This window comes from Kogia breviceps, chromosome 14, assembly GCF_026419965.1.
Source record: "Kogia breviceps isolate mKogBre1 chromosome 14, mKogBre1 haplotype 1, whole genome shotgun sequence".
Lineage (NCBI taxonomy): Eukaryota > Metazoa > Chordata > Mammalia > Artiodactyla > Physeteridae > Kogia > Kogia breviceps.
In genome coordinates this window covers 51021924-51038947 of record NC_081323.1, presented here as the reverse complement: position 1 = coordinate 51038947, position 17024 = coordinate 51021924, and the positions used below count along the sequence as shown (strand labels likewise).

The following is a 17024-nucleotide window of genomic DNA, read 5'->3' as shown; positions in this document are numbered from 1 at the left end:
ATAGGATTTTATCTGTGAAGTTTTACTTCTTCCTTCCCAATTTGGCTTTTTTCTTCCTTAATTGCTCTGCTAGACCTTCCAGTATACTTGTGAATAGCAGTGGTGAAAGTGGACACCCTTGTCTTATTCCTAATCTTAGTGGTAGTTTTCAGCCTTTCACTATTATGTTAGCTGTGTTTTTTTCATAAATCCCTGTATGTTTATAAATTTCCCTTCTATTCCTAATGAGTGTTAGAATTTTACCAAATGTCTTCTGCATCTACTGAGATGATTATATGGCTTTCTTGTCGTATTAGCTTGGCATATTTGATTGTTTTTATGCTGAACCACCTTAATATCCCTGGAGAAACACCTCCATACTACAACACTAGTCTCTTCTTTTTCATTAAGGTCTCCTTTGCATTTAGAATGGTCCCCCTGCAAGGTAGTAATTTTTAAAGTATCCACTTTATTTCTGTGTCCTTTAAGCCTGATGTACTACTAGAGTACTGTTTAGTGACCTATCAACTAAAGATAGACTTTGGGTGAAAGAAGTCATGGATACCCCACAACTCAAAAATTGGATTAGATTACATGTATGCATATGACCCCAGGAAGTTATACCAAAACTGTTCCTCTTCCAATAGGATTAATTTCCATTTTTAGTATTTGCTTCATACTTTGTTACAGAAAAATATGATAATCTAAAGTACTGTTCAACTGCTGTGGATGCTGACACCATGAACAGCGTAAGGGAGGCTTGCACTGACACAAAGCACGAGTGTGACCAGTGCTTCAATTGCTGGTTTACCAAGAAGTTCCTCAATGGGGACCCATGTACTGACCTCTTCAAGCACTCAGCAGTGAGTTCAGAAAGCAATAAAGGAGGAGATTCCTATTGAAGGACTGGAGTTTATGGGCCATGGCAAAGAAAAGACTGAAAGTTCTTCTTGACCTTGACAGTTACCTTGAAAATGAACTCCTCATATCAGGAAATTGAGGACTCTGGATCATGTCAATTAAAGCTGTGAAGATAGCATGGATTTGATAAATTTAGGAGGGAGGAATTCCCTTTCCTCCTCGATATTTTCCTCTCACTTGTAGAAAATGATGAACCATCACTCTTTGAGATTTCTGGCTTTGGTATCTCAGCAGGAACTCAGTGCACTAAATAATGGGATTATTTGGGATTATGGTTGCAATATTGGTCTGGGATCAGTTTTAAATATATCTTGTATGTAAATGCTGATAAACTCGTCAGGATGACCAAGGTTGCCTAACCTCTTGAGCTATGCTTCGAAGGACATTCTGTACACTGTACTGGGGTTACTGTTCATGGAAGCAACTGGTTAGGATCTCTCTTTTCTCTAGAAAATCAATGCTTGGGAGCACAGTTTTATTTTTATATAGTAACTTAATTGTTAAGATTGCTGATGGACTGGGTGAGCCAAGAGAAAGACAGCTTTTAACAGTTCCCTACCTTAACAAGAGGTGTCAGATCTCATATGAAGATGTGAAAACTTCAAGAACAGTGTGGTGAACACCATTTCAGAGCTCATGGTATAGTTCAGGAATTAAGATCCTTGTAGCAGCTAAGGAGGAAGATCCTAAATGGCAAAGATTTGTTGTTACCACCTTTCAACTTATGTCAATGAATTAAGTGAACCTGTATATGATAAAAACACCAAAATGAGGGATCTGGTTAAATGTTGGTGGCGGGGGTGGTGGTGTGTGTGCTTTATCTGCCTTGTTTACCCACCCTGCCCTTTAATGCCTTTAATCATGAAGATGGAATAAACTGTAACATTTAGTTTCTAAAAAATAAAGTACTGCTCAAGAAGTTATCTAGATTAGTGCCTTCCAAAGAGGACATACCAATCACAATAGGGTATGAATGTTTATTTCAACAAAATGATTTTTGCCAGTTTGACAAGTAAAATGTCTTCTTGTAGTTCAATTTTGTAATTCTCTTGGATGAGGCTGTGCATCTCTGCAAATGAATATAGTATTTTACAAGGGAAGCAGCTACGGATTAGGGCTAAATTTTTTCAAGGCAACGCTTCTTGACTCGTATTAAGCACCCAGCATATCAAAGGTTTTTCTGAAAATAAACAAACATACCAGGTGCATTTATAATATGCGCTTAAGAGTTTATTATAAACTAGTGTCACAGGCCACAAGGAAGTAAAAGGACTATGTACAGCCTTACGGGAAACAGGCAGGGAGCTGAGGAGGGCCAAGATGAGTCTAGGGCCTTGGTGGGCGCATTCCCGGGGGAGGGGGCCCTGTAAGGGAAACCAGACAATCCGGTGAGACTCCGTGAACAACGGCTTAACAAACAAACAGGTGTGGTAACGTGGCCCTGGGGAATCGGGCCCACGCCTCTGTGGAGCTACTTCCATAACTCTGTGGCCAAGGTCAAAGAAGGCCTGAAGTAAGAGTAAGAAGTTTAGTCAGTGCCTGATCTGCAACTTGAATCCCCACCCTACCCCAGCCTCCCACAACCTGCAGTTATCAAATGATCAGAGGGGTACTTCTCTGGGACTAAATGGGCTCCTATGCTTATAAAGCTCATAAATGGAAAACCCAAATTAGAGACACAGTGGTCAGCAGGTTTGGCCATGGGTTAACTTAGAGGCCACTATGGCTCGGTGGAAAGAACACTGGTCTGGACACTGAGCTCTCTCTGGGCCTGTTTCCTCATCTATAAAATGAGAGAGCTGATCTACTTCAGCATTTCTCAAACTGGAATTAAACAGATATACATAATAGTGGAGCAAAGCACAAAGCCCCTCCTTAATTACTAGACACTCTCAAACCAAAGGGCATAAGATCTTTGTTGGTCATGCAACAGAATGCATTATTTCACAGTGACCTGAGAATACTGCCTTGGACACTGAGCCCTGTGTACAGGGCTGCTCTCACTGTTCTAAGAGGGAGGTAAGGTCAATCTAAGAAATGCTTGTTCTCTCTTTACTTTCTGGACAAAACTGTCCTCTAGGAGTTCACTTCCCTAGGCTTAAGGCCTAAAAGCCCAAAGGTATGGTCAAAATCCAATCTTCCCTCCATTTCCCATCCCAACATGGCTCTAGAGAAGGAAGTTAACGCCACTGCTGCAGGCACTTACCTCGCATGCCTGGGGGAGGGGGCCGCATGCCTGGTGGGGGCATGCCCATTGGAGTGCCTCGTCCAGGGGGAATCCCCATTGGGGGACCCATGGGAGGCCTCATACCAGGAGGTGGGCCCATCATGCCTGCAAGAGAAAAGCCCCAAGAATATAGCTCAAGTGTCTGTCTTGAAAAGGTAGCAGGAAACATATAAAACTGTCCACCAACTTTTGAGATGGAAGGACCATTCCACCCTCCCAGCCCCTCCCAGCAAACCAGGACTTGAGCCAAAGAAGTGAGGCTCTTGCCCAGATAGTTCCACAGGCAGTCAACCAAGCTGGATCTCAGAGTAATCCTGCTTAATTACACAAACTCGTCATCAGTTTCAGTCAAGGTTATGTCTCATCATAAATCCAGCTAAGGCATCTTCTATCAATTAGCAAGCTTCTCCTCATGGGCTTCTCACCTGGAGGCGGTGCCCCTCGGCCCATAGGTGGGGGAGGACCCGCACGGCCGGGTGGGTACTGGGTTGGGGCCCCTGCAATACTGGCTGTGGCAGCAGCTGCAGCTGCCGCAACAGTGCCTCTTCCTTGTGGGGTCATCACCTAAGAGGACACAGGAAAGAAGTCAGGCAGAACAGTACAGTGCAATGCGGTGTCCCACTCTCCTCCCCAACTTGGTAAAGAAACAGCAGATGCCAAATCCCCTAAGCTACAACTCATGGCATCAGACTTCCTATTTAAAACTATCTGCCAGGGACTTCCCTGGTGGTACAGTCGTTAAGAATCCACCTGCCAATGCATGTGGGGACGTGGGTTCGATCTCTGGTCTGGGAAGATCCCACATGCTGTGGAGCAACTAAGCCCATGCACAACTACTGAGCCTGCACTCTAGAGCCCATGCACCACAACTACCGAAGCCCGTGCACCTAGAGCCCGTGCTCCGCAACAAGAGAAGCCACCGCAGTGAGAAGCCCATGCACCACAACAAAGAGTAGTTCCCGCTCGCCGCAACTAGAGAAAGCCTGCACGCAGCAGTGAAGACCCAACGCAGCCAAAAATAAATAAATTTTTAAAAATAATAATAAATATATAAGTAAATAAAGAATAAAACTATCTGCCAGAGAAGATCAAACTTGAATGCTCAATTCCCATTTTCTACACCTAAGTATGCCCAATCCAAATTAGATAAGGAACTTGCATTTTCAAATAAGACTGATAATAGGTTGCAAAAGCTGTAGTATAGCTGACCTTGAACATAGGTTTAAGCTGCCAGGGTCCACTTATACGCAGATTTTTCTCAATACATACTACAGTACTACACACAATCTTGGTCGAATCCTTGGATACAGAGCGCCAACTGTAAAGTTATATGCAGATTTTCAACTAAACAGTTGGCATTCCTAACCCCTGCATTGTTCAAGGGTCAAGATTTCAAATGCTGTCATGGAAACACTTTGTTCCAATTCAGTTGGCCAAAATACTTTTTATAAATCTCTTTACTTTTTTTTCCAGTTTTTGGCCACACCTCGCAGCATGTGGGATCTTAGTTCCACGACCTGGGATCGAACCCATGCCCCCTTGCAGTGGAAGCACAGAGTCCTAACCACTGGACCACCAGGGAAATCCCTTGCATCTTTACTTTAATAGCATCAACATTATTTATAATAGCAAGTTTTCCTTTTTGCTTGACTCTGGGACCATATGTGAAGCACAGTGAAATACTGATAGCCTGACAATCATAGGTTGATTGATCCTTCTGGACTCTTCCCAAACTGTGGACCCTCACTCTATCCTTTATTTTAACCACCAGACATTGGTACCCCCTTCCCCAACTCCTCACCTGTTGGGATGGCCCACCAACCCCACGGACCGGCCCAGCAAGTCCTGCAGGAGCCTGGGGCATGGGAACACCAGCTGGGATTCCTCTGCCAGCAGCTCTACCAATCCCTGGGCCCCCAGCAGCTCCAGCAAGTGGCACTCGTGCAATGCCAGTCTGAAAAATAAAGATACATGTTAAATACTTGTGGCATAGAGAATCAGAAGTACACTTTGAAATATCATTGCCAAGAGAACCTCTGAGATTTATAGGGCATTGAAATAGCTTCTTAAAAACACTATCCACCTATGTGTTAACACCATTCCTCCTACATCCAAGATTATATGCCTAGCAGGCTAGAAGAACTTAAGAGTAAGTCAAGAGAAACATGCACAACTCAACCTGTATGCACTCCTATGAAAATTAAACCAACAAATGGCCAGGGCTCCATTCAGAAGGGTGTGTATGGCAGACAAGAGCACTTGACCTGGCATCAAAGAGACATGAGGTCCAGTACCAGCTCTGATTCTCACCTGATGGGTGATAGTGGGCACGTAATCCCACCATTCTAGGACTTTTTCCTCAACTGCAAATGATGGGGTTATGACAAAACTGGTTGTGGTCATGAAGGTTTACAATGGGCAACATTAGAGTAGCTATGAGTAAGTACATATGCTGTCCCTTGCAGACATTTACAATCAGTTAAAGCTTCAATGTAAGAGTCTAAAAAGAAGGAAATGACTAAGGTAAACTACTCTATACTCACTTGAGAGTATCTTTAAGTCATTAACATGACTTTTTAAAAGTGTACAGCAACTGGAAAAATGTTTACAATGTTAAGCGAAAAAGCAGAATGATATATTACATAACTATTACATGTTAAGTAAAAAAAAAAAAATACATGTGGACAAAAATTAAAACAAGGTAAGAGGGGCTTCCCTGGTGGCGCAGTGGTTGAGAATCCGCCTGCCGATGCAGGGGACACGGGTTCGTGCCCCGGTCCGGGAAGATCCCACATGCCGCGGAGCGGCTGGGCCCGTGAGCCATGGCTGCTGAGCCTGCGCGTCCGGAGCCTGTGCTCCGCAACGGGAGAGGCCACAACAGTGAGAGGCCCGTGTACCATAAGAAACAAGGTAAGAGGATTATTTCTTTAACAAACAATATATTAAAATGAAAAAGGGAAAAAAAATTTGGTTAGATTCTCTAAAGCCTCTTCTATTTCTAAAGGTAGGCTGATGTTAATGAACCAAGATTGCCTGGAATCAAATGCCAGTACCACCACTTTCTAGCTGTGACACCTTGTGCAAGTTACTAAACCTCAGTCTGTATTATCTATAAAGTGGGAATAATTTATCGCAAAAGACTGTTATAAGGATTAAATCAAATACTGAAGGTCCCACAGAGCTTGGCACATAGCAGATGCTTAATAAATATTAACTATTATGCTATAACTGTACAAAAAATACATATGTATTCTGTTTGTAGTTATGACTTTTTATGGTCCACTAAACTGTCATCACATTAAGAATTGACTTGGATGGCCTTAGATGCCTCTTCTGTTGACTCGCTATGTCCATCAACTAAAGAAGAAGGGAGGGCTTTCAAGTTAGAAACCCTCAAATTCTAGTTCCCTACTTCTTACTTGCAAGGTAACCTCTTTAAGATTCTGGTTTATTATCTGTAAAAGGGGGACAGAGGGCTTCCCTGGTGGCGCAGGGGTTGAGAGCCCGCCTGCCGATGCAGGGGATAGGGGTTCGTGCCCCAGTCCGGGAAGATCCCACATGCCGCGGAGCGGCTAGGCCTGTGAGCCACGGCCGCTGAGCCTGCGTGTCTGGAGCCTGTGTTCCACAATGGGAGAGGCCACAACAGTGAGAGGCCCGCGTACCGCTAAAAAAAAGGGGGGGGTGGGGGGTGGGGGGGTGGGGACAGAAACCAGAGGATGCCTGTGAGTACTGCAATGAAACAGAGAACCCCACACAGAGCCTGGCTCAGGTGGGGTCTCCCTTGTACGAAGTTCCTGGCCTTGCACTGGCTCTCTGCTGACTTACATCTTTGGGAGGTGGTCCCTCTACTGTCATTGAGACCAGGTTCTCCCCTCGAAGTAGCACCAGACCAAGGACTCGCTTCTCTTCTCTCTCCGCTTGTTTTGAGTTCTTTGGTCTAAAGATAGGTTTAGGAGAAGGGACAAAAAAGCAAGCATTAGAAAAAGGGTAAAGTTCATGTTCACCTACCTAAGGACCCTCCAAGATTTGTTTTACACTATATCTACTGACAAATGGTACATAAACTTTCCCTAAGACAGCTCCTCTGGACAGTCTTCACAGGCTGAACTTGTAACCCCTTAGGTGGTTGTCTCCCATGCCAATAGAATGCACAGACCAAGAGATAGGGTAAGAGTCAAGAAAGCCCAGCCCTGGCTCACTCACGTAGCCACTGTGAAAGCCTTTCCTCAGTCAACTCTTCTTTGCTATTACCCTTTTCATCCCTCTAGCTTAAGGCCTCACCAGTGCCAGGAGGCAGCCGAAATAATTCCTCAGTCAACTGAATCCCACTCATTCCACTTACATGCAGTATCCTTCTAGTACCAATTCAACCCCACAGGCCTGTAACTCCACCCCTCACCTCACATTAGAAATAGAAGCCATAAAGAAAAAGGTTAAGAGTTAACTACAGAGAAATTACACCTCTGTCCTCAAAGAACAAAAAACAGAAATCTCCAAACAGCAACAACCAGAAAAGTTATGAACAAAATATAAATGAATGTAAACCAGGAAAAATAACCACAACAAGATGGGGAAAGGAAAGGAAAGTCACAGCCAATATCCTAAAAATAAATACAAAATACCCTGATTTTTTAAAATAACTTAAAGGTTTCATTTTAGTGATATTTTATATTAAATTACCAGTAGTTTTCTGTGGGTGTCATTTTTTCCTCTTTTTTTGGACTTATCTATATTTTCTTATTTAATAAAAGTATGTATTGCCCTTGCAAAATTTTTTAAAAAAAACCCTTTCTGAGTATTTTAAGTTTTTTCTCACATATTTTTATGTACTTTTAATAAATATTTTCTAATAGGCACTTTTTTATTATCAGAATAAAGTTAGTTTCATTTAAAAATACAGAAGAGAACAATTTGGAATAGTTCTACACTGATCTGTTGGTCACTGTCTAATGTGTACCTGGCACTCAGCCATCTCTACCGCATTTTCTGTGCTGTATTTCTTGACCTCGTGCCACAAAGAAAACAACTGTCCCAAAGAGAATCAAAGGGAATTCACAGCCACTGGCAACATACTATGGATGCTGCACGTGGCAAAAGAGAGCTGGATGATCATGGAAGTCATGTAACTTCTCTGGGCCTCAAGATGCCTTGAATGTAAAATAGGATGAAATGCAAGACCACATCTTTTAATAGCCTAGAAGCTTAAGATCTGTGAGTCCTAAGACAAGGGAATTACCTAATAACTTATGGAATTGTATTCTCCAATTGTTTCTATAAATGCCAACAAAAAAATCACTGGCCCCAAACCCACAAGGGGAGCTGAGCACTTACCCTGAAGAGGGTCAGAGGCTTCTTAAAGCAGTTTCAGACCAGGCTGCACTGGGAGAGCCCTTTAGGCTACAGCTTTACAAATAGGCAATGAGGCCAGAAAATCAAGCTCTCCCCCCTTACACACCTGTGGGGAGAACATGAGAGCCCTTTACCCCAGTACCCAGGGGCACACAAAGTCAGAGAAACAAAAAGCCTAGCAGCCCTCCTTACAATTTGTACTCTGCTAGAAGTAGAGAGCAAGACTAAGGAAAGAGATGTCTTAGTGTCCAACATCCCCATTTTAATCTGCCCTGTAAAACAGGAAAGTAAACCAAGAGGAACTAGCTAGCTACATCACCGCCTGTCACTTGGCCCACCCACCCAATCCACTCCCCATCCACGCAATCCCTCCCCCCACAGCCCACTCCTCACTTGATCTTCCTGAACTCATCACAGTCACAGAGGATCAAATTCATATGCTTGTCAAAAGCTTTAAACGTGCCAATGAAGATACGGCCATCTTGCAGGATGCACCTCATCCTGTAGTCGATGTGCTGCAGCATCTTGCTGCTCTTGCCCACGGTCTGCAAGGAGAAATCATCAAGAATGGGACTCAGCTCTTTTAGATCCACATAGCCCTGGTCCTTCCCTACAACTTCTGCTGCAGCCTTCTTTTCCATGTCTGTCTTTCTCAGTATTCTCAGCTCTGTCTTCCAGCCACAGCCCTTTCCTGGGAATTCTCTCACATCACCTTGTTTTCAACCCTGACCTGTTATTCTTCCTTCCCTTAAAATCATCTTTCTCCTATTACAATTGCCTCTGTCTATGCTGTGTATGTTTCAGGGGTGAGAGGGTAAGGTGGCTCCAAACTAAAGAAACCCAAGTATATCAGAGATTAGCCATCTGCCATTGTGTAGATTATAGGTGCTGTCAAACACCAACATCCCATTAAAAAGACTGGGTAAAAGAGCTAGAATGGGACTGGCACTAAGAATCCAATCAATGAAGAGCTATCAGAAAGAAGTTGATCAGCTTGGAAGTGAGAATGGAATCCCCCAAATCAATAATTTGTTAGTGTGTCTCCAAGACCACCTTTAGGAGAGAAAAACTTTCTGGTGCTCAGAGTGCTAATGAGTTTGAACACATAATGAGAATATATAACCTGATATGCTCCTTAATTAACCCAACAACCTATTCTGCTTTATAGCCTGGCTTCCAATGTAGTTTTGGTAAAATAGAGAGACTATATAGACCTCACAATGAGAATGTCAAGTGCCCTTGGCAGTTACACTTCTCTCTAGAAATAAATGACCTGGCATTTGCTTTGTTACATCAGCCTCCTATCAGTCTGACTGGTATAGGCCAATCCTAACTCATGCAAGGGCCTTCTAAGTACCAGGCACTGTGCTTACTATTCATCTCTGTGAGCTTGGACGAGCACAGGTTCTCTGAACCTACAAATGCATGGATTGGAATCTCGACTCCTGCCACCCTGGGAGACCCAAGTTATGTGGTTCATTCGCTTTCAGATGACCATTTTAACCCAATTGTAATCACAGCTTCTAACCACATGGTCTGATCCTTTATGGTAACATTTATTGATCCATCTGTCTTGTACAGCTAATTCTTACTGGGTGCTCACTGGCAAGCACTGCCATAAACACTATTCTCTCACTTAATCTTTAACATCAGATTTTACAGATGAGGCCACTGAGGGTGCAAGAGGTTAAGCGTTACAGATGAGGCCACTGAGGTTGTAAGAGGTTAAAGTTGTGTTGGAAGTTAGTCAGCCTGAATCCAGTGCCTACTCTTCTAACCAATTCTCCAAACAATACCCTACTAGGTTTCCCTGCTTCCAATTCACCCAATATATAAGAGCTACCGAACAGAGTTATCTTTCTAAACACAACTAAGTTCATGTCATTTTGCTGGTTAAAATCCTTCAGTGGCATCCATCATCACCAACAAAATTAAGTAGCATGTAAAGCCATTAATAACCAGATTCCTGCCAATTCCTCCCACCTCATTCTTCCTTTTCCCCTCCAGGAACTTTCAATAGTGCTGCCCTTCATGCTTTGTTCTGGCAATCCTTCGGATCTATACTATTCCCTCCCATTTTCGCTGGGAAAACGCCTGACAATCTTTCAGGACTCTGCTCCAGAAAGCCTTCTTACCCCGCCCCCCGCCGTTACTTTTACTTAATGCTCAATGACCATTCCGAATTATACTCTCCGTGTCCCCAGAGAGTGAACTCGGTGAGGTAAACATTTCATTGTGCAGCACCAGGGCCTGAAAAGTCAGACATACTCAAACGAGTTGAACTTTTCCTCCACTCATTCATCCTCCGTTCACTCCTCCCCATCTACTAGAACCAAGACTCCAGTTTCGGACACAAGCCCTTCCACCTCTTTCCGCAACTCCTTCTCGGACCCTCACCCGCCTTCACAAGTCTGAGTCTCTCACCGGGTCTTCCCCGTACCCCTGCGGCGCTAGCACCTGCTCCGACACCCCAGACACACACACTCATGATGCAAAGTTTACTTAGCGCCTACGGGATCCCAAGCACTGTGGTCACAGCGGCGTGGAGGACCGCAACGCAGTTCTAACCTCTCCTGCACCGAGCGAACCTGGTCTCGGACCCTCATTTCCAGCCTTCCCCTCCCCCACCCCGCCGAGCGACCAAGGTCCGGGTCTTCCCTGTCCCGACGGAGGGGCCGCGGCGGCCGGGGCCTTCACCGCCCGGACCGGCCAACCCACGGCCTCCTTCCCGGTTAGTCGCGCTCCCCACTCCACAGCAGACTCGGGAGCTCCCGCGCCGCCGGCCTGTGCCTCCTCACCATGGTGGCGGTTCTGATGGCTCCGATTCCCGCCGGATTCGCCTCCGCAGAGGCCTAGAAGCCCGCCACTAGCTCGCTTCCCGCCGCCGCTACCGGAAACACGACCGCGGGCAAAATGGGGTAAGGTAGAAGGCTGCTTCCGGTCCCGGAGCCAGTCCCTTGAGTTCCGGCCGAGGTGCTGAGCCGTGAGCTTAGAGCGGGGCGGGGCTTCGGCGGGGTTGGGGGCGGAGCTAGCGTCAAATTGAATCGCAGAGGCTTAGGATCTTCTGCGTTGGACACCTCTCCTAGTTTCCGTCGGTACTAGAGGTACGCGGGCCTCTCACTGTTGTGGCCTCTCCCGTTGCGGAGCACAGGCTCCGGACGCGCAGGCTCAGCGGCCATGGCTCACGGGCCCAGCCGCTCCGCGGCATGTGGGATCTTCCCGGACCGGGGCACGAACCCGTGTCCCCTGCATCGGCAGGCGGATTCTCAACCACTGCGCCACCAGGGAAGCCCAGAGCTGCTCCTCTTCACTCTCACCACCCAACCCCCGCGCCCCAGCCCATTAACTCTCGGTCCTCATCTCCCACCACTCTACCCCAGCTCTGTCCTCTACAGCCAGTGTCCCTGCTTTTCCGTGAACTTAGTCGATCTACTTCAGCTCCTTTGCATTTGCTGTTGCCTCTGCCTGGAATGCTAGTCGTCCAGGTATGTGCACGGCTCACGCCCTCACCTTCACGACTTAAGCTCAAATAATATTTTCCCACTGATGACTTTCCTTGCCGTCCTGTTTAAAACTGCAACCTTCCCACCCATCCCTGTTTTATTTTTCTCCTTAACGTTGATTGCTAACATACTATATATGTTATTTTATTAGCCCTCCCCATTAGAATGTAAGTTCGAAGGGTATATAGATTTTTTTGTGTGCATTGTTCATTGCTGTAATGCCTAGAAGAACACTGCTTAGCACAAAACAATGGCTTAATAAATATGTGATGAATTAATTTATCAATCCCATCCAGTCCCATGTCTTGAATGCTACCTATATGATCGGGTTTTTCAAATTTATTCCTCTAACCCTGGGCTCTTCATTTAACTCTTGGCCTTTAGTATCCATAGACATGGATGTCTAACAGGTATACTAAATTTAATATGTTGAAAACTGAATTCTTGCTTCTATTCACTCTTCTTCCTAAAACCACTTCTTACCAGTGTTCCCCATCTCAGAAGTTTCTTGGTTTAAAAAACAAAACAGGGCTTCCCTGGTGGCGCAGTGGTTGAGAATCCGCCTGCCGATGTAGGAGACACGGGTTCGTGCCCCGGTCCGGGAAGATCCCACATGCCGCGGAGCGGCTGGGCCCGTGAGCCGTGGCCGCTGAGCCTGCGCGTCCGGAGCCTGTGCTCCGCAACGGGAGAGGCCACAACAGTGAGAGGCCCGCGTATCGCAAAAAAAAATAAAAATAAATAAATAAATAAAAAATAAAAAACAAACTTGGCTTGTTCCTCTCCTTGAGGAATTCCTCATCCCTAATTCAAAATGTCTTGAATCAGATTGTAGTCACCTGCTCCACGTCTACTATGCCAGTCCTAGGCACCATCATCTCCATCTTGGATCATTGAACAAGGCCGTAACTGGTCTCTTTGCTTCCTCTCTTGCTCTGACAGCAGCCAGAGGGATCCTTCTATAATGTACTGAGATTATATCAGATGATGTCATGACCCTGCTCTCCACCTCCCAATAACTTCCCAGCACACGTTGGAATAAAATCCAGCCCTGAATCTCTCTCTCTGCATCTAACCTCATCTCCCTCAACATTCCCCTCATTCATCATCTTCCAGCCACACTAGTCTCCTTCCTGTTCCTCAAACCCAGCAAGGATATCTTCCATCCCAGGGCTTTTTAATCCTCACACCAGACCTAAGATGCATGTTCTGTCACCCTGTTTCTGTCAACCCGTAGATGAAGAGATGGAGGCTCAGAGAGATGAATTATCTTGTCCAAGGTGGCAGAGTTGACAGAATAGGAATATGGTGCCATTTGTCTCCTCAGCGGCTCCAAAGTTACCCTGCCTCCTAACATTATCACTTATGCACACACTTAAAAATTACTTATTTAGCACCTACTAAGGCCATGCACTGTTACTGGGATACAAAGTCCCTTCCCTGAAGGACTTTATGTTCTAGTAAGAAAGGCAGACAACCAAACAAAAAAGTATACAAGGTAACATTAGAGTGACATGAAAAAATAAATAAAGTAGGGTAGGGGAACTGAGAGTGACGGGTTCCAAGTTTGGCTAGATGGTCAGAGAAAGCCTCTCTGAGGAGTGGCATGTGAGCAGAGACCTCAATCAAGTGAAGGACATCCAAACATTTCATATAAAGGGAATCATGTAATATGTGATCTTTTGTAACTGCCTTCTTTCACTTAGCATAATGTTCTCAAGGCTCATCCACGCTGTGACATGTATCAGTACTTCACTTCTTTTTATGGCTGAATAATATTCCATTGTATGGATAGACCACTTTTGTTTAGCCATTCATCAGCTGACAGACATTTGGGTTGTTTCCACCTTTGGCTATTATGAATAATGCTGCTATAAACATGCATGTACGCTTTCATGTGATTATATGCTTTCATTTCTCTTGCATGTATAACTAGGAATGGGTCATATGGGTCATATTGCTGGGTCGCATGGTAACTTTAATCATTTGAGGAACTGCCAGACTGTTTTCCAAAGGAGCTGCACCATTTCACATTCCCACCAGCAGTGTATGCGAGTTCTGATTTCTCCACGTCTTTACCAATGTTTGTTACTATGTGACTTTCAGATTCAAGATATCCTAGTGTGTGTGAAATGGTATCTATCTCAAAGTTTTGATTTGCATTATTACCCTGATGACTAATGATGTCCAGCATCTTTTCATGTACTTATTGGCCATCTGTGTATCATCCTTGCATTGTCTTTTATTATTGAGTTGTGAGAGTTCTTTATGTATTCTAGATATAAGTCCCTTATCAGATATATGATTTATAAACATTTTCCTTCATTCTGTGAGTTGTCTTTTCACTTTACAGTGTCCTGCACAATAGTTTGTAATTTTGAGGAAGTCCAATTTATCTTTTTTCTTTTTTTTCCAATTTATCTTTTTTCTTTTGTTGCTCAGGCTTTTGGTGCCATATCTAACAATCTTTTACCAAATCCAAGATCATGAAGATTTAACCCTATGTTTTCTATTAATAGTTCTACAGTTTTCGTTCTTACATTTAGATCTTTGATACATTTTCAGTTATTTTTTGTACATGACATAAGGCAAGAGTCAAACTTTATTCTTTGGCAAGAAGATATACAGTTTTCCCAGCACCATTTGTTGAAAAGACTATTCTTTCCCCCACTGAATGGTCTTGGCACCTTGAAGAAATCAGTGGACCATAGATACACGATTTTATTTCTTATCTCTCAATTCTATTCCTTTGATCTATATGTCTTTCCTTATGTCAGTACCATTGCTTTGTAGTAAGTTTTGAAATCAGAAAATGTGAGTCCTCCTAATTTGTTTTTCTTTTTCAAGATTGCTTTTGCATTCTGCATCCCTTGAAAATTCCATATTAATTTTAGAATCAGTTTGTCAATTTCCACAGATCAGGAAAAGGGGGCCATGAATTCCAGAGCTGGGGGTTAAACAAGCTATTCATTTGGCCTTTGCTTGGTAACGTTTTCCCAAGGTTCAGTCTAGATCAGGGATTTGCAAACATTTTCTGTTAGGAGTCAGATAGTATTTTAGGGTTTGGGCCATATGGTCTCTAATGCAATTTACCACACAGTAACTTAAATGGGAAATTTAGCAGGAAGAATTACTTTGCAATGATAGGAAAGTAACTGTAAATATTAAAAGAAAACCCTCAGATAAGGGAGAGTACCTAAAGAAGGATAAACCTAGAAGGAGGTTTCCCTCCCCAAGGTTTAGGTTCAGCCCTCACTAGAGAAGGTATGATTTCAGCCCACTGGATGGTGGAGAAATTGGCAGGAAGGGCCAGAACTTTGCACAGGCCAGAGCTGGTCTGCAGTCGCCAGGCAAGCAGGAATATCCCTCTGGAGCACAGGCAAGCCAAGGCTGGTTGGCAGGTACACAAAGGGAGCCCAACATGCACAGACAGTCAGGGTGTTGATGTTGACACAAAGCCTGGACCATACAGTATCTGTGTCTGAAGGGCCACAGCAAACAAACCTCTGGGGCACAAGTCAGCCAAGACTGATGGGTGGGTGAGCAGAAGAGGTCAAGGTACTGCTATAGGTGCTGCTAGAAATGGAGGCTGAAAAGCTGCAAAAACCTAGTACACTTAGGTGCACAGCTTGGGCTGGGGCAGCTATGGGTGGCTGCTGGGGCCCTGGTGCACATGCATGTGGAGCTAAGGAGAGGGTCTGGGGAGCAACAACCAGGCTGGGGAGGCTCTGAGCCTCTGCACAGGATGAAGGTCCAAGGTGGCCCCAGGGTGTGTCCCCATGGCGCTGAAGAGAGGGTACAGGAGCAGCAACCTGGGCTGGAGCACAGGCCTGTGCTGTTGGGGCTCCTGAGCCACCACCACCTGGGTGGAGAGCTGGAGAAAACACAGGGTGGCCAATCGGTGGAGAAAGCTGTGTCCCTGCAGGCATTTAGCATGAGAGAAAACTGCACTGGCCGAGAAGCAGGGGAAAAGGGTACTCTCCAGGAGCCTGGTGGAAGAGCCACCTACACCAGGAGAGAGGACCCCTTCCTCCGGCAATGTTGCTCCAGAACAGCCCACTACTGATGTACCTCATGCCAGCTGACAACGGAAAAATATATAAAGGGTCCAGATCCATTTTCACAGATCAGGCAACAAAAGGTGAATTTGGAGCTAAGACAATATATTGATTAAGTGACACCACTCCACATACACCCAAACATATTCTATCATACAGGTCAGCAGAAGGCAGGCCTCGGAGGGAAAAGATGATAGCCTCTAAAGAACGAACTACTCTCATGATAAACATAAATAAGACGTTGGCTTTCTGCTTGGATTCTTGGAGTGATGAGCACTTTTTATCTTTTGCAAATGTTTCTACAGTTGGAAAGCTGTGTTTGCAGGGGTGCTTTTAAATTCTACATCCAGGCGATCACCAAGTGCTTTGAAGACAAACCCTACGAAGCCTATCTTCTCTTTCAGTCCACAAAACTATCACCATAGTTGTCCTGTAAATTTTGCCTGGACAAGTGCAACACTTCTGACCTCCCAGATTTACCCTGGTCTCAGTGCTATTCATCATACGTTTCTCTTAAGTTTTCTCTCAGATTCCCCACATCATCTCTTCCAGGTCTTCAACACCCAAATAATTCCTGTACCAATATATTAAGCAGAAAATCTGATCTCAAATGTTTTCACAATTTTATTAGTCAGGCACACCTCCAATATTGCAAAATTTACTTACTCTAAGATTTTTACAAGTTGAACCCCTCTATCAAAAGACAAGGAAGCCTCTTTTAGTGGCAGTGTTTATTAGACCTAGGGGAAGGTCGGGGTCCTGCTGCTTTTACCCAAGGTTATTATAACACGCAAAAGAGAGGCAGCTCAGACAAAAACTATTATAAGTAGCATTAAACTTCATAAATTTAAGCTCTCTTCCCCCCCAGACAAAAAATAGCTTTCTAGTTCCCAGAAGAAGTAGGAAGTAGGGAAAAGGGGAACTGATGACTAGTAGCAGCAAGGATTCTGTAAAACCAGCTCTGCCTTAGAGCCTAGTAAGCAAGGTAAG

At 44.6% G+C, this 17024-nt stretch overlaps 1 protein-coding gene and 1 pseudogene across 2 annotated transcripts; one reads left to right on the top strand and one right to left on the bottom strand.

Moving 5' to 3' along the window:
* The first annotated feature begins 719 nt into the window (after positions 1-719).
* LOC131741436 (TP53-regulated inhibitor of apoptosis 1 pseudogene) lies at positions 720-933 on the top strand (annotated as a pseudogene).
* Positions 934-2108: 1175 nt separating this feature from the next.
* Positions 2109-11483, bottom strand: SNRPB (small nuclear ribonucleoprotein polypeptides B and B1). 2 transcript variants are annotated; one of them, XM_059038378.2, is made up of 7 exons: positions 11275-11483; positions 8870-9021; positions 6953-7064; positions 4929-5081; positions 3553-3691; positions 3107-3232; positions 2109-2408 (listed from the first exon to the last, which is right to left on the bottom strand). In XM_059038378.2, exons 1-7 carry the CDS (start codon positions 11275-11277, stop codon positions 2398-2400), a joined length of 696 nt encoding a protein of 231 aa, XP_058894361.1. In that variant the 5' UTR covers positions 11278-11483; the 3' UTR covers positions 2109-2397. The 2 variants fall into 2 exon arrangements, with proteins under 2 accessions (XP_058894361.1, XP_058894360.1); XM_059038377.2 differs by having other exon boundaries at positions 2109-2264; positions 11275-11409.
* Positions 11484-17024: the final 5541 nt, after the last annotated feature.

What these genes read in the sequence shown, in the direction of transcription:
- SNRPB (XM_059038377.2), bottom strand. An exon ending in GATGAGTTCAGGAAGATCAA is followed by an intron (nt 7,065 to 8,869) that starts GTGAGGAGTGGG and finishes ACCTATCTTTAG; the next exon opens with ACCAAAGAACTCAAAACAAG. An exon ending in AGGGACCACCTCCCAAAGAT is followed by an intron (nt 5,082 to 6,952) that starts GTAAGTCAGCAG and finishes TTTATTTTTCAG; the next exon opens with ACTGGCATTGCACGAGTGCC.